Consider the following 25,746-nt stretch of genomic DNA (forward strand, 5'->3'; position numbering starts at 1 on the left):
TGATAACTCCTGCGGATTAAGATTTTTTTTTTTTTGCGACGAACGCGATAGAACTGTGTGAATGCGTACACTATACGATAAGATGCAGATCGTGTGGTGAGGTGGCCACATTCAGTTATATGCTGTGCGAGTGTCGGGGCTTAATAGACAATTCGGACAGTGCTGATCCCCTGTCTCTTCCACAGCGAGCCTCAGCCCTCGTGCCAACCTCTACTCATCGCTGACGTCCGAAGCTACCTTCGGGTTAGCAGCCGAGCACCGTAACCGCTACACCACCGCGGCGAACGCAAGAAAATTGAGGAAGCTGAAGACAGAACAGCCCTGGAAGACGTTCAACTACCATCCACTCGTCCACGTGGTCCGCAACGTGGACCACGTGGATTACGCAAAGACCGGGGTCAGTGCTGCCTACAATAAATCTGCCGTGAGAACCAGGCCTCTCATCATTACCGGTGACTTATCCTGACCCAACAGCGCCTGGTCCTTATAATTCTTGAAAGAGGGCTTGGATCAGGGCTGGGCAAAGATACATTGAAATTGTATCGCGATACGATACAAGATACTCGGGCAAGAAGTATTTGAGATACAGATACAAGATACGTCCGGAATAATTGTATCCGATACGATACTTCCCAATTGTATCTTAAGATACTTCGATACATTTGCAAATTTTCTATTATAGATCTATATAAAGAAGCAGCAAACGCTTATGTAGAAACGTGTTTACTTGAAAATTTCTTAACTGCGACCAACTTTCTTTAATTTTAACAAAATATCTGTTTGTATCACGACATACAAACTTTCTTGCTCAAGGTATATTAGTTTCATTCGTAAACAACATATTGGGATTTGTTTGGCTGCTTAACATGACAGCTCTTTAACCGCTGCGCTGTCAGTGGTTCTTGCGTGACACTTCTGTAATTTATGGGTGTCGCGGCTCTACTTGGCGACCAGCTAGCAGGTTGCCATCTACTTGCAAGAACGTCATTAGGAAGCCTCCACACAATTACGCAAATATCGCTGTGCAGTCTTCCCTTGTCCGCAAGCATATTTTTTGTTTTCGTAATACCGTATCAACCGACAGGTGTAGAGCAGCAACAACGTTGGTAGCGATATTGTTTGTGACGCATCGTGTGAAGACGATGAACTACACAGTCAGCGCTCACAATTAATTGAGGGAGGACATAAAACTGCAGTGATTTCTCATATTTTACTTATCTGCTGGCGTAAAGCGTTCGCTGGGAGCATATTCACTAACGTGCACTCTTACCATTTCTTCGAGAGAACCTGAGCCTCCAGGAAACGCCTCAGACATGTTCTAGAGGCACAAAGCGCCGCAGCTTATCACTGCTATTCACACTATTGCCACTTCTGGCTCTGCTACCTACAGATTTGTAACAATAAGAATATTTTAAGGGGACCTAGATAAAGGAAAGCCAACATATATATATATATATATATATATATATATATATATATATATATATATATATATATATATATATATATATATATATATATATATATATATATATAAGTCAAGTAGCAAGGTGGTTCCGTACTAAACAATCAACGTGAATAAGTATAGAGGGTGTTTCCCGTAAGTGGACCAAATATTTAAAAAATTGGTTGATTGCCGCTAAATGAAACCAAAGGTATTTGGTTTACCGTCATGTGGCACTCGTTAGGGCATGTTTTGTACTAAGCTTAACAGGTTAATTAAATAAGGTCAATTGTGCGACATCTTTAATATACACTTTAGAGCCAACTGCGCTTCGACATGTCCTAGAGCGCATTTAAAAACGATCGATCCTTTTTTTTTTCTTTTGCAGCGTACATGCTGCGTGGTGAATATTTTCGGGCTTTTAAAGAAAGCCCGCGAAATATGAAATAAAACCAGGTTCGCAGACAGTTCAAAATAAGAATAAAGCAGAGAACGTGTTTTAGCAGCAGGTTACAAAGGACATATTACAATAAGCAGACGGGTGAACAAGATGGCTCAAAGCTTGCACTAAGGCGCGCAAAGTTCGATACACAGCGAAGCTGATCGGTCTCATGCATATTTATTGCTTTATCTAGGCAGAACTTGGCAGTAGAGAGGCTTGAACTTGACTTGAACTTGCCTTCAACTTGGCTGTAACGTTACTGAACTTCTGCTTTAACTGAACTTTTGCTTTAACTTGGCTGTAGCGGGGATGAACTACGCTGTTACGGCGCAAGAGACCGATCAGCTTATAGCTAGGACCTGTCTTCGTCTTTCGAGTATAAAAGCCGGAAGGCATCAGGCGCCTTCCATCGTCGTTGGCGTAGGCCTTCCATCGCTTCGGGGTCTTCTCGAAGCCGCCATTGCCTTTCCCGTTACCTGGTATTCTCTCGTTGTACGTACTCGGGGTCTCCGGCCGTCGCTTCGCAGCAGTTTGTTGGGCTAACTGTCGCCTTCTTCATTTTTAGTGGACCAGTGATAAGAAGGGGAATTTACCCCATCTCTGTGGCATACCCGTTTATGATGATGATAGTTTTTTGGTTCGTCCGACAAGGAACGATTTGCTGAAGAGCTTCACTGTTAAAACTATGCAGAGGACTAGGTAATGTACGGGATGCAAACGGAGGACAGCAATGAGAGCACTTGTGCTAACGATCAAATTATCATTGAAAGAACTTCTCTAAGGATATAGCAGGAAAAACAAAGACACAGTACGTCAAAATGTTCCCTATTACGTAAATGCTTGTTCTATTGCATCTAACGTCGGCACCGATAGCGGGACGGTATTTAGAATCTCCTTTGCATGTAAGACGATATGATCGTACTTATGTAAGTCAAGCTTACATCAATGAGATCATTCAAATCGCTAATGTGTGAAAGCCGCGAGACGCAAAGCAGCCCCATTTCTGCATTCTTGAGACTTTGCAACGAAGCACTACGCAAGACAAACTTGAATTGCGACAGTATAGCGGCATCAAAATTTGTGCGAAAGACGCCGCACGCATAGGAGTACGCAGCAGAGTGCAGTGGCTATGAACGAATGTCACGATATCAACACAACTAAAGAGAGAGAAAACATATTGAAAAAAAGGTAGGTTACGCGTAGACTTTCGCACGCTTGTTTTTGTCTAGATGACTCGAGCGCCATCATGTGACTCTGCTCCACCAATAGGGACGCCTAAACCTCATCACTTGAGCTCGCTGGAGCGCTCTGGCGGAAATATACAAGAATGCCACTGTCGTTAGTTTTATTAGGGTGGCTTAGCGGCAGCAATATCAGCTTGAGAACCAGAATTCCGGCGGACGTTTATTGTTTCGCACGGTGGTGCTTTTATGGCTGTATCTTGTATCTTAAGATACACGATACAATTTTAAATGTATCGGAAATACAGATACAGATACTCGTTTTGCGAGACGTATCGCGATACAGATACAAGATACTCAACGAGTATCTAAGATAGTATCTAAGATACATGTATCTTCGATACTGCCCAGCACTGGCTTGGATGTAGGCAGGGCATCAAAATACCTCACTGCCACGTCCAGGACCGGAGGCATCAAAGATCATTTCATCGTAAGAGGAATCCAGTATTTCCACCAGCTGTACTATACCTCGCACTTCACTGCACTTAGACCCCTCGTAGCCACGATCACGAACGGATCCGAATAACAAGTCCGGTCCAGCTGCTGGCGCTCATTGATCACGGTGATGATTGCCTTGTTCAAGAACTGTCAAAAAATCCTTCCACTCATGCACGCGGCTTCGTACGTGCGTGCGTGCGTGCGTGCGCTCTCCATGCGTGCCTGCGTTCCCCGTCATAAAGGACAAGTATAAGCATAACAACTGTAACTGCAACTGTGACTGTAACTTACATGCAGTGCGCCTGCGCGTGCCACTCGGCTGTGTATATATTTAGGTAAACTTTTCTGAATACAGCTTAGTTGCGAGTAGCGCTTGTCCTGCGCATCTGTGTTCCTCCTTTGTCTTGTTCGGATTCGCGCTATCCAGTATTGCAGAATAGAAGCCCTACATATCCGCTTACCGCGTCTGGTGTTGGTGACACCAGATGTGGCTGTTGGTACCGTTAAACAAATGTAAACAACTGGTTACATAATACATATGCGACTCTTCAACATATGAGTGTGCGCATACCACTTCCACATATCTCTGGCGTCATTCCGTAACGTTTCGCTCAATGTGAAAAACTACGCCACAGCAACCATCCCGCGCATGCTTCGCATAACATCGATTCCCATGGTACGTGGCACCTGCCGAATTTTTTTCCAGACATATCTTTTCTTTTCCATCCAGCCATAGGGTAACTTTAGATCATGGTTGTAAAATGTGCCCTATGTAGCGTGTTACGAACATTCTAAGTCATGTTTAATAACGAATACGCGCGCCTTGCATTTTGTACTCCATCTGCTATCACTGTATCAGCTCACTGTATGTAGCTGGAATTGTTTTTTCCTGCTTGAGCAAATTATTTCCTAACTGAAGCTGGAAATTTTCCCAGCTACAAATGTGAATTCCCAACTGGAACTGGAAAATTTCCAGCTGGACAGGACTTTCCAGTTGGGAATTGTTTCCATATCCATGCTGAAATATTTCCAGCTGGGAATGCTTTTTACTCCCAGTTGGAAAAGATGCTGCCATTTGGGAATGGAAAATTTCCAGCGAGAAGAGCTGTTTCCAGCTGAAAGTCAGGCTGGAAAACGAATTTCCAGCTATTCAGTTACCATTTTCATGTGGTACACATGCCGCCGCCACCCACGCAATCCAACAGCTATGATCGGTGTTGGCGCTCGCTTGATGGCATTGTTTCAGGAATTGTACTGCTCTTATAAGGAAACCCCCTTGCATTTAGCGGAACAGTTTTAAGACAAAATTCCGGGGAATCCCAGGTGAAAATTTGCAACTGGGAATGCAACTGGTCTCAACTGGTCCCATTTCAAATGGTATATAGAACAATTCCCAGTTCAACTGTCATTTGTAACTGGAACCAGTTAGTCTGGACTGTTTTATGCCCTCAATTCTGTAAAAAGAAATGGTGACCCGCACCCATCTGGAACTACACGTAACGGTTTACACACGAGTGTGATGCCAGGTGCTTAGATTTAGGCGCACGTTACCCAGGTGAAAATATGGTTTCCAGCTAGTTTTAACTGGGAACTGGGTCGAGATGGGACCAGTTGGTCCCCAGCAGGAACCACTCCAGTCTGGAAATGGAACCAGCTGGAACCAGTGTGTCTTGAAATGGAGCCAGCTGGAACCATTTGGTCTGGAAACGGAGCCAGCTGGAACCAGTGGATCAGGAAACCAGTCGGTCTAAAAGTAAACAACCTAGAAGAACCAGTTGGTCTGAAAGTCAGCTAGAACCATTTGGATCGGTAAATGAATTAAACCAAGTGGCCTGGAGCCAGAACGTGCACGTATACTAGCTGTACTAGCAGGAACCTTTTTTTGTTTCTGTACAAACCAGCAGCACCCCAGGCTAATCGCATCCTGGATTAAATGTGGAGGTTATGCGGTTCAACTATAAGAACGAAATCAGCTCTTACAGGTACGTAGTCTCCGAGTGCGCAAGTGATAATATTTGTCTCATGCTTTTAGTATATGTGTGTCTTGTTTCATTGGTATTTCTGTCTGGTATTTTGCTGGCACTGGTCCGAGTTGGAACCAGAAGCCAACAACGTCTGGTTGGAACGAACTGGCAACTGGTTCCAGCTTTCAACTGTTGTTCCGTGATGCAGTTACTCTGGTTCCAGCTGGAACCAGCTAGAATTTTTCGCCTGGGCAGCTGGGTAAAGAACCCCAGGTGGTCGAAATTTCTGCAGCCCTCCACTACGGCGTCTCTCATAATCATATCGTGGTTTTGGAACGTAAAACGCCAGAAATTAATTTATTGCGGCGTTCGCATAAACATCGATCATGCTTATGCGAACCCGTCATTCATATTCACCACACTAATGTTATGCCATGTGAAGCTTTCATCATGTGCACCTTAGCAAGCGCAACGGAACGAACGCAGAAGAAAAAGACACGTACGTAAACAGGATGGGCGCTCGTCCTGTTTACGTGTCTGCTGCGCTGCGCTTGCTAAGATATGCACAAATTGTACACCCACCAACTAGCCAAAATTTTTACGTTGAAGGTTTCATCAAGTGGAACATGAAACGATCACGAGACGTAGGCGAATCGATAGACTGAAAGGTGTATTTTCCGTGGAAGTGTCTTTGTTTCGCCGAGAAATGTCTCGCAGAGCATAGCACGTCATCTCATCAACGGAAGGTATTCGATGACGGAACGTGGCAAAGCTTGTACTCATGCATTCTCCGTCGGAGATGAGTTCCCAGGTGCAGAAGCGAATTACGACTGTGCATAATTTTCTTGCACTACCAGTGTTTTTCTGAATACACCGAATTACAAAGTGCTCGAACTGTTACGAAGTTGTAAATGGCGCGTGTCGTCAGTGGGGCAGCCAGCGAATCAGATCGGTCATCTGTATGACGTCGTTTACCCACGTGACATTGGCAGGGACGGCGCCGCTGCGATCTGCAGCGATGCGCATATTTGGTAAAATATGTAAAACCCTTCGCTCAAAACGGTCTGTAATGATATCCAAAAGACCCGCGCTGCCAAATCGTCAAAACAGCTTCAGCCATGGAATTTCTCACTACGTGGTTTTGAAATTCCTTTCAGAAAAGGGCGTGTTTCTTTCCTCCGTGTACAACAGTGAGGGAACTTTGCATTCCTTTCATATAAGGATTTACACAGGCTAAAAAAACTACGCTTCAAAACAAGTAGTTTTTTACACGGTTTTTAACTCCATAATTTTTAATGACGATGATGGTGATGCGCGATACTTTTGCTTGTTTCCCCCTATTGGTGCTGCTACGCACTACACGCATAAACAGCTTGCCGTGAGGCGCGGCTTGCGAGATCCTGTATCATCAGCTGCTGCGGTGCTCGTCGTAAACGTCACACTTGCCGAGGCGCTCCTTTGAGCGCACGATGAACTGCTACGTGGTTGACACGCGGCACCGGTGGCTGTCGCTTTGAAGTGAGTGCGACGGCTTAACTGTTGACAATGGCCCGGTGAAGTCGCTCGCAGTCGAAGTCTTTCGCTGCTGTCGTCGCATCGGGTGAGTGCGCACTGACTCGTTATTCGCAGTAGAGCGTGAAAGCCACGCCGCGCAACGTTTGACCTGTGTATCGGTCGCTTATTGCGTGAAACAACAAGATGATCGGAGCTTGCTCGTGGCTCGCAATCGATGAGCAGTGGAGATTTCGCTTACAGCGTGTATTGCACTCGGGTTCGAAGGTGCAGCGCTCTAGAACTCTACCTGAAGTGACGACAGAACGCGCGGACGTCGTCTCGTACGTAACGTGCGTTTCTCAGCTGGCTTTTTGCCTTTTCGTTTGCGAGTGACCACAAAACCGGCCGGATAAGCGGCCGCTCATCACAACCTGTAGCCACGTACGCAGGCGAACCGGACAATGCGGTTTTTTTCTTTTACCCAGACCGTTCGTTGCAGCGCCGGTGTCATTTTATGCTCGCAGAGCGCTGAGGTTGTGACGAAAGACGCGCAAGCTCCCGAGGATGCGTGTCGTTGACTGTTTTCGTTTTGTTTACCTCCACGTTCGAGCGAAAAGCGTTCGCAAGGAAATCCTGCTGTGCGTACTACAACACGCATGATGTCATTCATTTCTACGCACGTTATCGCAGTCGTAATTAATGGGCGTTATGGACGGTGAATACGCTCGCTGTTCAATTGTTTACTAAGAAGGTCAGCTTGGGAAAGGAAGGATTGGAATACGCCCAATTCTTTGACCGTCGCGCCTAGGCATACAATGCAGCGACTTGCTTGTTCGCTGCGTAGCCGTAGCTTGCGTAACGCACGGTATCTACACCTGCGATTTGCGTGCGGCTATCATGAATTGAGAAACACGACTTCTCATGAGCCTGAATAAATTCTACAGTGGCCAGGTTAGATTAAAGTTTTGCCTCAGATGTCGGTAACTGTCCCAATGGGTTGTACTTACCTTTACTGTGCATTCACGTGTACATATGTCAATATTGTGTTTGAATGGGACCTCAATCAAGGATGTGCTCTCTAGAATTGCAGTGTAGCAGAGGCATCAGCTGCATTTCTTTGCCAGCGTAACACATTATATCGGGCATATGCTTGTGGGAGAGGGATAAAAACGTCACTTCGGCTGCATAATGATCGGCCAAGAAAGGTCGTGTAGATTTGAACAATGTGCAGGCTTTCTCTTTGACAAAAAACCTGCTGCAAGCTTTTGAGCGTCACGCTGGTGTGGCACGGTGCTCTGCTGCTCACGATTAAACCCGATCGAGATCAGCTTTCTCGGCAGTGCTTGGCTACCTTCCGCAGCTTGCATGAACGAGCCAATCACATTCAAGAAATTCTATCTAGATAAGTCCCTATCGCGACCAGAAGTGACCATATGAACATAGGCGTGCGCAGGATTCCCCATTAGGGGGGGGCAAAGGTTCATCGAAGCGCCCCCCCCCCCCCACACCCTACCAAGTCAATGTATGGGGCAGATTTTGCGCCCCCCCTCTTAGGTGATTAGGGGGGGCGGCCGCCCCCCTGCCCCCCCTGTGCGCACGCCTATGCATATGACACTGGTAGCAAACATCGCATTAAACAAGCTCAGATCAAAGCTAACATATTTTGCTCAAAGAAACACTTTGCTTATTTGAATGCGGGAACAAACAAATTCCTTCCGACTGAAAGAAGTGCTTCTGTACTCTCAGTATTTACACGTTTCACGAAGGCATAAATTTCGTTGAGGGACACTTGTGGGTTCTTTGGATCATGATTTCTCCTTCACACACCTTCCTACACCTTGGGAATTTCGGTTAAACAAATTTGCTGTATTCGTTGATGATGTGCTTTGAGTTCTCATTTTATTTGGCCTTTGTTTTGTGATGCCTGCTAGCCTTGTAGTCGGCTCATATGTTAGAATGATCATCTTGGAAAGGCACCTGTTCTGGGCACAATGTAAATCCTTGGATGAGCATGAGTTTTCCGTGAGCTGCGAGGCTTCCTTTCTGAGAATACTTACACGTATCATTCGTAGCAGTTGGATTTCTGCGGAATTGATTTCGCCATACTGGTTGGCCTTTTTGCAAGAAAACCACCTGTTGGGCTTGCTGACTTTCACGAGAAACCACCTGTCAAGTTTGTGAGTGATGTATAGTGAGAATGTCAATGCACGTGTCGTTGATTTCGAGATACCAAATTTTGCAACGTCAAACTTTCTTCTGGCCACATGTTTCCCCGTGAAGAAAACATCCGCTAGCAATCATAGGCTGCTTGTGGAGGGAAAAAAGCGGGTAATATAATAAAATGTTTGAAAGTCTTTGTCCCAGGGATGCTTAGTCACAAAAAACCAGTGCACATTCACGACGCGGACAAGGAAAAAGCACACCCCCACAGTGTTGATACTTACCTACATACAGGAGTCTGCCCAGAAGCCTGTTTCATTAGCTTTTCTTACCGAGTTGCAAAATGTGTTGGTCTGAAGCAGATCTTGGTGTGTCTTTGCTCTGTGAAGTGAGCACACACACCTGCCAGAAGATTAGAAATTTCACGTAAGTGATCATGCATGGATACGTGATCGCTCAAGAACACCACCTCGGCTGCTGGAGGAGTAGTAAATCTGCACTGGTGTCACAAGAACGAAGAGGATTTCTTAAATTGCAAATAACAGATTTGTTTGCATGTCAAGAAAGTGTGTCTACCGATCCTGTCGTTGCTTCGAACTTATGCTTCACACTTATTGCTTCGTAGTTTCACTGTCGAAGGTACAGAAAACGTTGCCGATGCATTGAACTTTAATCACTTCTGCCGGGTGGCAATGACAGCATTGAAATTTCTGGGTAGCGCGAAGAAATAGATCTGTTCAAAAGAGAGAGTATGTGGGACAAATGCAGACTCGCACTATTCATTCATCGGTATGTACTGCTAAGCGATATTCGGAGAGGAATTTTTTTTTTTTGGCTTGGGCTTTAGTGAATAAAACTGACATTGCCAGCTTTTTATACTGAAGATGCTTGCAACTCGAACCTAAAATTTTGCACCAAATCTTTGCTGGATCTTGTCCTTTATCACACGAAAGTTTTTACAGTCGCCCCTAGGAAAGTTTTTGTATGCGGGATGTATCTCACAGTCTCGTAAGTGTTCATAGGAAGACCGATTAAAAGTAAGAAAAAATTGTATTGAAAACATAAGATATTATTGTTCAAGTATGCTTTCCTGTGTAACCTGCTGCCTATCCTCGTGCCAACCATGAACCGAAAGACATGAAGGGCTCATCAGCAGATACATGTAGTGGTAGCCTCACTGCCAACCACAATACCGAAAGACACGACAGCGGTCCTTATCGGTGTCAGTCAGCGCCACAAAAATCCACTAATCGTCATTATATCACATCTGCACTACTGAAGCTCACTGTTTAGGCAACCCAGATTATGTACTAGGCTAGACAGCGTGTAGCTAGTTGCCCAAGTGGATTGATTCACCAAAAAAAAGCCTTCATTCAAAACCTATTTGACTCTACCATTGCAATTTGTGTTGCGCGATGTTGGCCTACGTCCATCCAAAGCGTACAAAGTAGCCAAAGACAGCTTATCACTCTTAAAATTGTGGGGTCTCGAAAGGAGCTGTGCATGGAACAAATGAAAGCAGTGAAATGTAGTGCCGCAAACATGTGAACATCTATTAGCATATTTTACATAATGACAAGCCCGCCAGCTGAATCTTGCAAATGAGTACAGTAACATGACAAATAACCCAACAGAATGCCACCGTAACACACGCAACATAACACATACAATGTGCGGAAAGCTGGGCTTGTTGGTTACTCGTGATCCAAATAACAGTGCGAAAAACAATGGGACAACGGCATGTGTGCATTCCCTTCCTGTTGTTCTGTTGATTTTTGCGCTGTTGTTCGGACATACAATGTACCGTGAATGCGGGGTCGTCGATGTTCAACTCACTGCGGGAGTCCGTGAGACCGAGCCGTGGAATCGTCCCCACGGACCTCCTATTAGAGACAATGGATGGCTTGCGTGCCAAACCCCAAAAGAGACCGAGTGATCTTCCTCATAGCCCATGTAATCTGTCGCCGCCAGGGCAAGGCCACCGCAGGAACGGCACCATCCTTCGCACAGTGGCGAGTATGCTAACTACGCCAAGGGATGTGTGGGCGCCATGAGGCGAAAAGACTTTGCAGGGGGTGTTAGCACCCCCACAAAATAACGAAAGGTGCACCCAGTTTATAGTCAACCAAGATTTTTCTGAAAAAGACCTGCTCGGAGACCTTCTGATTTCATGCGGATTGCAATGAATCCTAGAGTGTGAATTGTGTTTGAACAGGAAGTGGGTCGTAAGCTACTGCTGTTGGGAATTTCAAGTAAAAGAAATAAAAACAATAACGAAAAACGAAATTGCAATATCTTGGGAAATAAATGCAATGTTTGTGATGTTTATTCAACATTGTCGGTAGGAACTACAGTATTGACATTTTCATTAATGACAGCGCTCTCTTTTAAAAATACCATTTACCTATTCTAAGTAATGTGTATTCTGTTATTTAGATCTCGTTTATGGTCTTTTAATGCATGATCTCAATGTACCGAATTATAAGTCTCTGTAGACTGTTTTTAGGCATACAAACAAACAGTCCACATCAATATTATGATGTGGTGGATTATTTTGGCTGCCTTTGCGAAAGAAAGCGTAGTTTTGGTTCCCTTTATGTGCTGTTATTGTATACCCACAGCAGAAGCAAATACGGTGTGCGATTCACATTTAATGTATCCTGTCAGCGACTGTTGCTGAGCGGTGGCATAAAGCCCTGCCATTTACTTAATACTTATGTTTTAACATAAATCCAGTATGTGAAGTTGCCTGCTCATTTTCAGCAGAGGAAAGGAAATGTTTTCATTTATATTGGCTTTCTTGCTGATTACGTGTCTCGCTTTGCAATGGGCTATAACCATCTGTGCATTCGACAGAAGGCGGGGTTGCAGTTTATTGGAAACCAGCAGCTGGTTTTGGAGCACAAGAAGCAATACAAAACAGCAACAGAATTGGGTCAAACACTCAACACAATTGCAGTGTTACAAGTGCAATTGAGTATAAATCCGACAGACAATGGTAACAGGGAGAGCTTAGAATAAAAAAAACCTTTTTCCAAGTTGAACAAACTGGAGGCCTTGTCCAATATTTCCTGTTCAACAATTTCTGATCTCCATCTTCACGATGTTCATCTACACCCTGAATGTGTGTCTTGTTCGGATTTTTTCCAAGTTGAAATATAGAAATTGTAAAGTAAAAAGAAGTGAAAGTGGATAAAAAGATCACTTGCTGCATACAGAAACATTTTCGCATAATGCGTAGGATGCTCTTGCCAGTTCATCTATTACAATGCTGTTTTTCCATTTCCTTTATTGGACATTTATGGGTATGATGTTGAGTTCCGGGCGTGGTGGCACCACAGCTTGCACCTACAGCGACGAATGTGGAAAATCGTTTTCCGCTGCAGGCATTGTTATTTAGTACGTTATCTTTGAAGACAGCCCAAGCAATGCCTGTTTTGCTGCCTGAAGGTATCAGTACTGTCAGAGTTGAGGGGCCCAATTTTTCTTATTCGCCATGTTATGAAATGAGAAAATGCATTGCGTTAATTACTTTAAAAAGAAATGTAAATGTAGAAGTGATGACGTAAAGAACAATGAAATTGTGGGTCTGGATCCAACCTGCGGCACTTTTTTTTTCCCGCCAACTTTGTCATTTCTACATTTTAAGCATAAAAACTAATTTGCCCTGTTGGGTCCTCCTTGGTTTCACAGCCTGTTGGCTTTGTAGCAGCTGCATTGGGCTGCGGACAATGCTGCAGCCTCTGACGATGGCAAAGTGGGTCGTCTTCTCACGAGCGTATTACTTAAACTTAAGGAGCAACACAGAACGAAGCACTCAGAAAGTCTTTGAAAAAAGCTGTGCTAGCTGCTCATTGCTCTTGCGACATAGTGCAACTACTGCAGCTAAACACTTGCTCATTTATGTCCCAAATACAAGTTATTGTGTGCACAGTTTGTTCTTTTTTACACAACTCACCACCAGAGCAGCTTCGTAGAATTTTGTGTAACAAAATTTTGGTTGCTCTTTGGTTGCTGTTCTTGTCACTGATTCCGACTGAAGAAGTGCAAACTAGCAATTACTGAAGCACAGCTCCCTGTTTATTTAGGTACGTTATCTTTTGGCATAGCTACTGCTGTGGCCAGCAGGTGCACAACGAAACGTTTATCTGACATGTCTGTCGGCAGAGTACTCCACACGGGCATCGCAACGGCAGTGAACAGCTGTCGAGCGGCGCAGCTGCAACTGAGATATCTCCACGTGTCACGTTGCACGTGGAACAGCATCCACGTTGTGTGACGGGGGGGTTGAGTAAGCTGAAGCTACGTAAAGGATAATATTGACTCATCGTTCATAATTATTAACTGTACTGTTGTGGGCCCCAGATGGGGTATTACATAAGGTGGGAGCATGATCAAAGATCAGCATTTGGTTGCTAGTCTAAACAATGAAAATATTGCATGAAAGACAATACAAAACAATTTTTAAATTATTTTACATAAAATACACCGTTATAAAAAGTATAAGGAGTTTATATAAGCAAATTTCAATAATATAAGCAGACAGGAATATATTAACAAAATCATTGATTTTGTATAAACAGCAGCGGACTACATTGGTAAAAAGACAAGTAAGGAGAATTGGGAGCACTTAGAACACAATGTGTGCAGTTGAAAGCTGTCTAAATACTGAAGGATTGCATTAATTGTCAAGTGATCCAGGCAGTGTATACCATTCTGCTTCGAAATGGGCGAAAAATGAGTTGTTGTACAGATCGCTAGTACTGTGACGATGTTGGATGCTCGAAGATGTAAAAAGATTCCTCTGTTACATCAGTAAATGAACGGACAGTTGAAAGCATGCAAAGGACAGGAAGACGAGCAATGAAGTGAAGAATGGTCAGTGTGGTACTTGAGAAGCAAGGGGGCGGAAATATTAATTAAAAATGAAACAGGTTTAGTTGATGTTCTGGGTATGCTAAGCTCTGTTGTTTGCCAATTTGTAGGCATAGCTAGGTAAGTGGTGATAGGTACGGTGACTAACCAGTATGCTATCAGAGTAACTCAAGTGATTCGAACAGAAAAGTGAAATACTGCTGAGCTTTCGAATGATTCGATGGTGTATTGGTGGCATAAAGCTCCGTGGCATTCGATTTTGACAGTTGAGGTTCACACTTAATGGTATTTTGGCCATGATTTGTAATAACTGCTGAAGTAATGGACATTACAACTGAGTAGTCATCTTATTGCCAGAACAAGTGTCTTAATGTTTCCATGTTACAAACTGCTGATGAGAGTGCGAAGATGTCAGCTTTATTAAGTGACAGCTGTACGGCAGCTGTCACTTTGTAGGTTAGTGCTTCTACTGGTTTATAAAGGGGAGTGCTGTGTTTGTCTCTCGTCTCTTGCTGCATGCAGCCTTAGGTGAGCAGGTGGATGACGGCCGCAGACATGGCGTGGTCTTCATCCCTGAAGAACACCATCAACCTGGGCAACAGCATCATAGGGGTCAGCATACTCGCCATGCCCTACTGCTTCGAGAAGGCAAGTGCACGGCTGCATCCACTGCAAACATTAAAGGACTCCTGACAGCAAAATTTTTGTTTGTGACTTTTTTGCTGTAATTTGTAGTCTTGTGTCTGGTAATGCCAAAATTGAATCGTAAATGGTGTAACATATCGTATAATTGATGCTAACATTCTTAATTGTAACCAGTCTTAGCGTCGCTTCGAAAAGCCTGCCTAAAATCATAAGAAACCAGCGCCTCACAGTGGGGGAGTGCCTGAGACCACATGTGCTCAAGCATTGGTGACACTGACAGTGCAGTTTTCTAATTGGGGCCCTCCACGTAGTAAAGAATGAAATGATGTGGGTGCTTCGGTATGAGTTAAGCTTGCGTGCCCCCTCAGGCAAAAGAAAAGCATTCCTGGCATAAGCAGCTGAAACCACCTTGAGGACAGCCCGACTACAGAGTGAAATGGGCGAGAAACAATAGCTCTCATCGGGTGCCATTCATGGTTTTGTGTGCGCCCCGCGAATGTTCTGCCACGTCGACAACAGTCGCTTTTCTTATGGAACGTCACGCGGGACCTTCCTCTACGTCCTGCTAGCGGCGATGGTGCGAGGTGCTGTCAACCCAGAGGAGCACTCACGCTTACTTTAAGACCAAATTAAAATGCCTTAGAGGCAATGTTTGTCACTAATAGTCGGCCAGAATTGCCCACATGTACAGGACAATCAAACATCACATGCATCTCGGGGGATTAGATTTTGGTTTTAGACTTTAAGCAATGTCACTGCACGAGGTTGCATTATTTGACAGTGCTGGAAGAGTTCTTGGAAGTGAAACCCGAGGCCACTGTCAGTGCGATGTGTGCACGTTGAGGTCCCGTTTGGATTGTCATTCTAGTAATTTCTCTCTTGCTCGATTTGACCTTTATAACACGTTGGTATCTCGTGCGCTCTGGTAACGAAAACACAGTACAGTAGACTCTCAGTAAACGGAACTCTTTTAAATGGAATTTCTGCTTAAAATGGAACAGCTGACTGTCATATGATTGCTTTCTCACTTCAATTCTGCACCCCTGTTCATCTCTCAATAAACGGAAGTCGTGTTAAACGAAGCATATTCTCTTGTTGCATTCAGGTTCCATTTAACAAGATTCTACTGTATACAACAGCGCAAAGCAATAGGTACTGCATATTTTAAACAATAAGCCAGCTAGTCAAATTGGACAGCGGATGTAGCGTGCTGATGGAGCGCTTTGCAGAATCGACAAATCTCGACTCGCCACACTGGGATATTGAGCTGAGAATATTTGTCCTGGCCAAAAATCCATGTCTGCACGTGCATTCATGGGTGAAGTCTCGTGAAGGGAGGTGCAGTCAAGGGAATGGGAGGGGAGTCGCCTGTCGGTCCCACAGAGACTGACTGCGCGTAACTTCGGCCCAAAGCCAAAGAGGAAAAGAGCAGTTCTTCTTGCACACAAGTCATCTCAAGAGTGCTAACGTATGGAATTGCCCAGTGCGGAATACAGGACGACATACTTGGAGAAACACACACGGACAGCGCTTCAAGTGTTTCGTCCTGCATTCTGCGCTGGGCAGTTTCACTCGTTATGGATCAAGACCACTGTTCCCCCACTTTCTGTTTTCTTGTCAGGAGTGCTAGCACCATCTCTTGCCCTGTTGCATATCCACACCAACTTTGGCGTGGCAAGCACCATCAGGAGAAGCCAGGTTCCAGAAGTGAGAGCTACGCAGGGAAAACATCAGGAGCGCAATTGGAAGGGCACAGTTGAGCGTGCCTGAATACGTAATGAGTTGGTGCCTGAGGAGCTCAAAGCAGAGTTTTAAAATGCAGTGCCATATTGAAACACTATGTGGAAGCGAATCCCTTATCTGACACTTTCAGTTATGAGTCTTACTCTCTCATTTTCATCCAGTGCGGCATAGTGTTGAGTTCGTTACTCCTGCTAGTCAGTGGCCTGCTGACGCGCATGACCTGCCATCTGCTCCTCAAGTCTGCCATCACGGCCAGGCGTCGAAACTATGAGTTCCTAGGTAAGGAGATCTTGACATTACTGTCCCATTATGCTGGGGAATTTCCTTAATTTCGTTTAAAAATGCATTTTTAACCAGGTGGGACAAAGGCACTTTATGGGCATTGTTCAGCTCCTAAATCTTGCTCAGCTACCTACGGTGCTCACAGATTGAAAGGGGCAATGTCGGACTGGGTAATGCACACACTCTCATCTCCACTGTCTTCGGTTCACATCATATTGACGTAATTTCGACTCAAACACTTGCATAGGAGCCAAGATTACTTTTAGTGGCCAGATTCGCAAACGACATGAAAGTGGTTATTTGGAGCAATGTGCATGTGATTTGGTATACTGAGAGTTTTGATGTTTCGTTTTAATCTGTGAGCACTGTACCACCCACGTTGGTTATTGTTTATCTGCATCGAAGGGCACTGTGGAGAAAATCTGCTATGTTTCAGTGGAGTATTTCCGCGAAAGTAATGTCGGCGTAGCTGCGGAGCTAATAACACAAGCTTTCTTCAAATATTGTAGGACCTAAGCATACAGTGTGTGCACCTGTTAATTAGCGGCTATGCAAAATATAGCGTGCTGCCTCTGAGACTTCCTATGTGCCACGGGCAGCAACTTGGATCTTGGAGGCTATGCCTAGTAGCCATGCTATTTCTTGACATCGTTAACGTAATATCAAAATACAAAAGTGGGCCTTCTGAAGCTACAAAGGTTCGAGGGGCAGTGCCAGACTACTGGACGCACAGCAGCACGGGGAGGCAGAATGGCCAGAATCATTTTTAAATACTGAAAATATCAAACGCCATTTGTAGACAGGCCAGTCAGTACATATCAGAGTGTTAATAAGAGTGCAAAAATGAAAGAACTGGGGAGAGCACACAGACATTGTGCTGTGTCTGTGTGTTCTCTGTTGTCTTGTTTTCACGCACTGTCTCAAACATTGTGCAAAACAAAAGATATTTTGTTAAGTTTTTCTAACCCTTCAATGGAGGGATGATATGTACATGCAAATCATTGAAAAACAATGGTCGTCAGTTCTTTTATAGCAACAGTGACCGATCTCTTCATGGTGTCAGCCTGTTCACGAGCAACAGCTCGAAATGCTGCATGGCTTTAGGTAAACAGAGGCATGACCTGTGAAATCACGCAAACGTGTGTCATCATGATGGCCTTGAGAAAGTTGAATGTGTAATGAGTGCAGCAATGTGGTTATGTCGTAGTTATGTACTAATGTAATTATATCTCGACTTGACCAAAAAATGCCCTTGCAGCTTTCCACACGTTTGGACCAACCGGCAAGCTGGTCGTTGAAATCGGGTGAGTGTTGCAGCATTCCGTTGTTGCATAGTCATTGTCCATGGAGTGATCTGCTTGCAACTCGGCCCTGGCTTGGCCTTTTGTGGAACGAGCTTGGCCGACGTGTTTCTGGGACTAAAAGAAACCAGGACGAATTTTGCTGTAGGGAACTCGTAGTTAACTGCAACGTCTATTATTTTATTACATTGGTATAACGGCAAATAGCCAGTGCTAGCCAACTCTAGCCAGTGCTAGTGTAATGGAGCAATTGCTGCCGGCTGCACACAAGCTGCTATACACTCTTTTAAAAATAATTGACATTCTAGGGTGGATGTCGTCTTGATAACAGGTTTATATAATCTTTTGTTTGTCCCACTACACATCAGTACAGCCTTTTCCCTGCCAGTTTCACCTTGGAATATTTTTTTTTCTTAATCCTTACCTTCAAACTGTGTCTGAAAATCAAGCTTGCATTAAAAAAATGCTTAATAAGTGACAACTTAATTTTCATTTCATAGTTATTCTTGCACCTGTATCTCTAGCCTGAGGCTGGTCAAGATTCATTCAAGTGTATTTATGAAAAAATAGCTGATTACCTAAGAAACAAATAATGATATGAACAAAATAATACTTTTACAAATGTTATAGCACTTCACAAGCTACTATAACCCAATTATTGCACTATAATACTACTTTTTCAAATGTTTCCTACTTTATGACGTTAGTGCGCATGTTGTTGCTGCACTTGTACAAGCAGCACATTCATATAAGTAGTACTGTTATAATATGCTGAACATAAATAACAAAATGTGTTATAACTGAAAAAAAAAGTGAGCAGAAGAAGATGGGTTATAATAGTGTCGCATGGTTGTGACTGTGAAGAAGGCTGCAGCAAGACTGGGAAATATGGAACTCTTTTATTTGGGCGAACTTGTGCCTGGAAAAGGAAAAAGTCAAGGTACGAGCAATTCACGCCATACACTGATAGCGCAAGAACAATCATCGGCTGTCGAGTATTCTGACCTGCGGTTTATACATGTGCCATTGAAGATTCCAGGCTCGTCATCAGTGACCCGGTTAGTTCCAGAATAATATCTACTGTTTGCGTTGCGCGTTCAAGCTTATCACAACAATCCAAAACAATCGAGAATGTTTGGCATTATGGCACGGCGTGCGCGTGGTAGTGGTTTCACATGTGAATGATTGGTTGCGTGAAAATAAAACTAAAGAACTGCGCTTGGCAATACGTGATATCGCAGCAACTGTCTGCGGCTAGTATTGGAACGCGTCCAAACTTCTGAAGTGTGTGTCTGTTGCTTGCCACCGCACCTAGCATCCTGGGCTTTCTGCTGGGCAGCTGCGTGGCTTTCTTTGTGGTGATGGGAGACCTGGCTCCTCCGCTGGCCTCGGACTTCTTCCTGCTCGAGGCATCCCCGCGGCTGCGGCTGACCGTGCTGCTGCTGCTGGGAACCTGTGTGGGGCTGCCCCTGGGTCTGCTGCGCAACCTGGACAGCCTGACCTCCCTGTCCGCCCTCTCCCTGGGATTCTACTGCCTGCTTGTGCTCAAGGTACGGCCCACTCTTCTGGAATGACTCCATGGAGTGTGTGTACTACACTACCGTTCACTCCAAAAGCTTTAGAAGGGTGCTGACACAAAAATATCGGTCTTGTGCGAGGGCTTGTCACTTGCATGGTTTAATCGTCTACTGAAAGATCTCCGTCATACCCGAAGTTTATTCTATTCAAAGTTATAGACTCAGTACTGTATTTTCTCTCTTACAAGGTGCACCAAATGTACAGAAGATTTCGGAATTGGCGTTTTTCGTCTCGACTTTATCTTTAAACTTGTAAAAATTTTTGTGTGGGTTTTACGAACATATGGTATGCTTCAAGTGGCAGAATTTTGCAAATGTTGCTGCCGTACCCGTCGTAACATCTCAATGACAATCCTTCTCTGATGACATGCGGTGTCGATGCAGGTGTTTCTGGAGAGCTTCCCGGTGCTGTGGTCTGGTGCCTGGTGGGACCGGGTGGTCTTGTGGCGGCACGAGAACCTGCTGTCGGTGTTGCCCATCTTCGCCATGGCTCTCTCCTGTCAGCCGTGAGTTGTATCCACAACTTTGTGACATCATCCCGTTTCGTCTCCTTTGGAGCTTCATTCTAGCATTAAACAGAAGCAGTTGAGAGCGAAGATGACAAAGGACCACTGAAGTATTGCTGTCAAGAGGAGTACCTGTTTCATTGTCTGGCTTTAAGGGGGGACGCGGCTTTCGTACCGCGTAAAATGGCAAAAAAATCGATTTTTTGAAAATCACATTTTCAGTTTCTGTAGCCCTTTTTCTATCTGATTCCAAAATATCTTCACTGAAAACCACCTAGAAGTCCTTTAAAAAATTTGTTGCGTGGGCTGAGGTGGCGAAAATTATTGTGGAGATTGCAAAAAAACAGTGCTTTTCAAAAAATTCTTGCTCCGCAACGGTACAACCGGGCGCCGCCATTTTGAGCTCGCCGTAAAGAGCATTTGTTCGTTTTTAAATTCCCCTGCCTCAGTTGACTCCTCCCTTTAAAAACAAGCGCACAAAAAGCAAATCTCTGAAGGTCTTCTCGAGGGCTCCGATTGGCCGCATCCGTTATATTGCTCCAGCACGCCTCGCCATTGGTCCGATGCTCGCTTCGAGAGGACAGTCGTCTGCTGCTCACGCGTCGCGATGTTACCTGATGTTACGACTGTCGAAAATCACTTAGTGATGCGTTTGCTCTCGTTCTGTGTACACGGGTCGACGATAATTTAGAATATGATTACCTTGTAGTTTGACAGCTGCAAGCGGAAGCGCAGTCATCAGTGTACGATAGACGATAGCGTGCCGCGCTTGTCGCACACATCGCAGATGCGCATCTCGGGTAGTTCAGCTTGTCAGCACTTCGTCCTCCGTGACAAAGAACTTCGCGGGACTACTCTTTGTGCTCGCGATCGAACATGACGTGCTTTGAAACATCAGGCACCGCGGCCACGCACACCGCGACCGAGCTTACTGCTCGGAGTCGTGGCTATGCCTAACTCCGCTTACGGCGCTGGTTTACGAGACGAATCCGAACTTTGCGGGCAAGGACATTGCTCTAGCGGACAAGCCGCACTGTGCTTCATCGCAAGCAACAAATCGCACCGTCCGCTGGCTACTCGAAAGTGCGGATGGGCACTTTACGCATCGGCAGCAGACTCCCGATCAAGCTCGTCGCGCATTGACCACTCCGAGCAGCGGTTAGCAATTTCGCGCGTCGGCGCCGCAAAATGCGAGGCCAAGTACGCTGCGCGCGCCAATTTTTTGTCACCGCGGCTAGGAGCACTACGCATTTTCGCCGAATGTTGCCAGCCAGCGTATAGTGCGCGACTTCCCGGACCCCGCGGCCGAGTGCATCAGCATGTAAGAAAGCGCTGGTGATGCAGTTTAGGCACGCTTAGATTCGTGCTTGGTATCGTTGCTAGCTCTGATGAATCTTCTAAAGTAACAAAATCCTCGCAAATTGCCATTTCCGCGACCGAGTGGATGATGAAACGAGTGGATGATGATCACAGGCGAGGTTTGCAAATGAGCGTGGCGTGTGTGAAGCAGGGAGTTGAATTTATATCTGACCAACTCGCGTTATTGAATAAACTGCTCATATATTTCATCCCAGAAATATTTGCAATAAGTGTGCCAATTTTCATGAAAACCTACGAAGGAATAAGAAAGTTGGTACTGAATGCCACGTCCCCCACCTTAATTTTATTCAGAAGGTCACTGGAAAGAATCACCTCCGGCACACATCCATTGTTTGTGATGGAGACAGTGATACTTCCCTGACCCTTTCTGAAGAAAAGACATACGGATTTATTCCATTGGCTAAAGAAGACTATATAAATCATGTCAAAAAGAGCATGGGTACAGCTCTGCCAACACCTGTATCAAGAAGCAAAAAAGATGAACCACTTGGAGGATGGGCCGGCCTGACTCAAGACCTGATTAATTTAAAAGACTGACTAGTTATGGTATGGCTATCCGTGACAACGTTGACATTGATGACATGTAAAAGGCCATAATGGCAACGTTCTGTCACGTCACCTCGAGAGATTAAGAGCGACCCTGAATTCTGCCCACTTGGGTCCCTGAACTGGTGCAAGTACCGTGCTGCAGAAGCTGAAGGCAAGGCTCCATAACCACACACGTATAAATTGGCAGCACTGCATTGCTGCCAGTCTACTAAAACCTGACCACCCCCAGTTGCTCGGCTGTTGCCGAAACAAAAAAAAAGTCAAAATGCGGCCGAGAGTCTTCATTCGGTAGTTTGGTCAATTCCACCAGAAGAGCTAAATGCTTCACTGATTGCCGCCGAAACAGCCGTCAATGAGGCAGTCTGCAAGCATAATACTGGCACTCTCCATGCTTGTAGAGAGTTTTGTGCATCACTTGGCCCGAAGCCTGGAAAGCACTCCATTCAAAGAGCTGCAGAGAAGGATGCCATACGGGAAAAAAAGGCATCAAAAGTGCACCAAAGCAAGCACCATCACATCACTAAGGACACCAAAAACTATGATCCTGGTGCAGTCCAGATCACTGGACGCAAGGTGAAACTTCGAGAGCCGTTTTCTCAAAAGTGCCTTTTTGCCTGCCTGCCTGCCAAGTTTGCGCACCCATTGTCTTCATAACCGTTTGGCCTATTTTGGCTCCGTTTCTTTTGTCATGTTGATTAGACTACAATGCATGTCGTCACATTCTTTCTTTCTCACTTTGACGCTTTGTAATTCTATGATGTGACTACTTGTTCACCCCAAGAGTGTGCCTGATTTGAAGGTATCAAAAAGAATCGCAATGCAAGAATATTCTGTCGCAAAAAAAATAAAGCAAGAATGTCACGACACTCAGCGTGCATTTAGCTATGCAACAGATATTCACCTAGCCTTCTAGTCCTTTTTTTAAACTCTCCAGGCATTGCACAAAGTGCACTGGAATTCAAGAACTAAAAATTTAATTGAATAAAAAGTTCTGAAGGTATCACTCTGAAACTTTTTTGGAAGCATCAGGGAGACATGCTGAATATTTGTGCCAATTTTCATCAACATCTGTTAAGTTATAAGAAAGTTGGTTTTCCAAAGCCACGTCCCTTAAAGGGACGCCAAAGGAGAAAATATTTTCTGTCAGAATGAAAGGTTAATGCTTGGGAACCTCTAAAACGTCAGTGTTATGCAAAGAAGCGCTTTAGCACTTGAGAAATTAAGGTAAGTGTGGGGCACGCCACCAGTGGGACATTCAGGAACAAGAGCCCGATGACATAGAATGTCCTCAGTGTAACTACAGTAAAATCTCGGTTATACGAATCTCAAGGGGGAGTGAAAATATTTGTATCACTAAAACTAGCGAAATCCATTTTAAAACCGTGATATATGCACAAAACATTTATTTCCGTCGAAATATAACTCGCATATGTCTTTCTGAGACACGCGAACAGACCGATAAGGGATGGTGCAGCTGGCTGCCGCGAACGCGTGCATCATAGCTTCGCTTGAAAACTAAATGCCTAAGTCCGCTCCACTATAGTCACCAGCGAACTATTAGAGTGCCGAAATGTTTCATGCTTTTTGACGACTTTATTGCCTTTAATGTGCTACTGCGTTAGCCGCGTACCTTCGGAGCTGCATAGTCGCTATCGATGATCACATCGATGGTGACCACGATTTTGCGCGCAGCAGTTGCGGCGAACAGTAGTTTCGTTTTCAACCCGTGTGCACTGGCCATGTGCGTGGCTTCATTACAACGTCGTTGCTATCTATGATTGTGTCTGTCGCGCTTTTTTCCGCATCAATTGTGGCAAGCAGCGTCACTTCAACTCGGTGCGCGTTGGATGCACGTGCATCTTCGGAGTTTCATCGTCACCGTACACGATCGTGTCGACAGCAACCGTGGCTTCGTCCACAGTGCAAACGATAACCACAGTTCTGACTCCGTGTGCAGTGGCTGTGCGCATACTTTCGATGCTTCCAGAGCACACCTCTGTCGGCCGTCACTCCATTGTTTCAGTACCCAAGTTCGTATCACCCGTTGTGACGTGGAAAAGTGTTCGGATCATCCGAATTTCGGCCCGCAGGGCATAGTGGAATCAGGCCGAGGAATTTCACGAATTCACATCAGACTGAAATTTATATCAGCCGGCTTCTTATCACTGAGATTCTGCTGTAATTGCTAGTACTCAAACTACTCGTGATGAAAAGAACATTCCACTGCATTGCCAAAATTAAACCATATTAATTAGACCAAATTAATTAAACCGAAAGGCTCGGTTGTGCATGAGGGCTGCACCTAGTGAATAAAAAGTGAGACCCTTACACAAGTCTGGTGTATGGTGTCCTACTGAAAAGAATATTGAAAGTAGAGATGGTCGTATATTCGGGCATTTTGAATATTCGAACGAATATTACAGTATTTGAATTCACTTTGATACGTATTTAGATTATTCGGAATCTAGAAGGCATTCGAAATGAACGAATATATGCATACATTTGACCGCACATAACCTCCTGTAAAGGTGGTTTCACTGCATGTCTGGTTGCTGTGCCGTGAAACAACCCATCTAGGGGAAATCTGCACTGCCACGAAGCCACACTTCAAGGATAAATGTACATATTTTTTCAAGTTTAAAAGCGTGTTATATGGGCTTTATGCGCTAAGCATGGTAATTTTTAAATTGTCACGTATTGCACCACTTATAACTTGCACTCTACTGCGATTCAAATCTTGATACTACTCAAGGCTGCTTCATTTCAAACCAAATAAGTGACTCATACCTAGTTCTGTGCTTAAAAATATTGTGCAAGGGTCATGACAAAAATGCTCATTTTTCTTAATAATATGCGATAAATAATATTCGAACTATTCGATTCGAAATTATTCGACCAAATCACTATTTGCTACGGTTTGGCTTCGAACCTCAAATTCATATTTGCCATTTGAAAGCATTAACATAAAAAAAAGAAACGGTTTTTACAGCTAATTCTGAATCAATTTTAAGCACAGAGCGACAAGAGGTGAATGGGACAGACACTGATTTGCAACTTCACAAATTCGCAAATTTGACATGCTTTTGAACTCCTGAACCCCCTTTCACTGCATACATCCGAGCGTCTGGAATTTCACGCTTTCGCTAGTAATCGTCGAGCCAATCTGTGCTGTCAACGTTGTACTCTGGCACTCAACGTTGTGCTCATCCGCTTTTGTATTTTTTGCAGGCAACTCTTCGAAATTTTCGACACGGTGAATGAGCCGTCTTTGAAGCGCATGAACTCGGTAGTCAACGGTGCAGTCCAGATGTGCTCCATGGTCTACATCATGGTAAGTTATCCTCGGTTCTTTGTACACTGCACAGTATGTGTCTGAATGCACAAAAGTAGCGTACATATGATACGCGAAGATGTCATTGTGTTGTGTGTTTGGTCTTGTAATAAAACCATAGCATAAAATTTTGGCTCTGTGGTTGAGATGGATACTGATGTCAGTAAGTTTGCTTCTGTACTATGATGATATGTTCCAAACAATACGTCTGCAAGTCATTTAATTTTTATTTAAGAAAATTTTAAAGGTTGGTGACTAATTCTAGGATGGTGCCTTTCAATGCGAGCCGCCCCGCGTTTTTGATAATTTTTTCCTGCTGTTTTCCTACCTCGCTTTGTGTGGCAGCAGGTTACAAGCAAGCGACAATCCTTCTG

At 44.6% G+C, this 25,746-nt stretch overlaps 1 protein-coding gene across 1 annotated transcript in view; it reads left to right on the plus strand.

The window, feature by feature from the left end:
* The first annotated feature begins 6,920 nt into the window (after nucleotides 1-6,920).
* LOC119398804 (putative sodium-coupled neutral amino acid transporter 10) overlaps nucleotides 6,921-25,746 on the plus strand; it is a 35,535-nt gene continuing 16,709 nt past the window's right edge. Inside the window, exons 1-7 of the mRNA XM_049417427.1 lie at nucleotides 6,921-7,129; nucleotides 14,581-14,706; nucleotides 16,608-16,725; nucleotides 17,987-18,032; nucleotides 19,345-19,579; nucleotides 19,991-20,112; nucleotides 25,270-25,372. Coding sequence (XP_049273384.1) covers nucleotides 14,599-14,706; nucleotides 16,608-16,725; nucleotides 17,987-18,032; nucleotides 19,345-19,579; nucleotides 19,991-20,112; nucleotides 25,270-25,372 — 732 coding nt within the window. The 5' untranslated portion in view covers nucleotides 6,921-7,129; nucleotides 14,581-14,598. The remainder of the gene's footprint in view (nucleotides 7,130-14,580; nucleotides 14,707-16,607; nucleotides 16,726-17,986; nucleotides 18,033-19,344; nucleotides 19,580-19,990; nucleotides 20,113-25,269; nucleotides 25,373-25,746) is intronic.

This window comes from Rhipicephalus sanguineus, chromosome 7 (genome assembly GCF_013339695.2).
Source record: "Rhipicephalus sanguineus isolate Rsan-2018 chromosome 7, BIME_Rsan_1.4, whole genome shotgun sequence".
NCBI classification, from domain to species: Eukaryota; Metazoa; Arthropoda; class Arachnida; order Ixodida; family Ixodidae; genus Rhipicephalus; species Rhipicephalus sanguineus.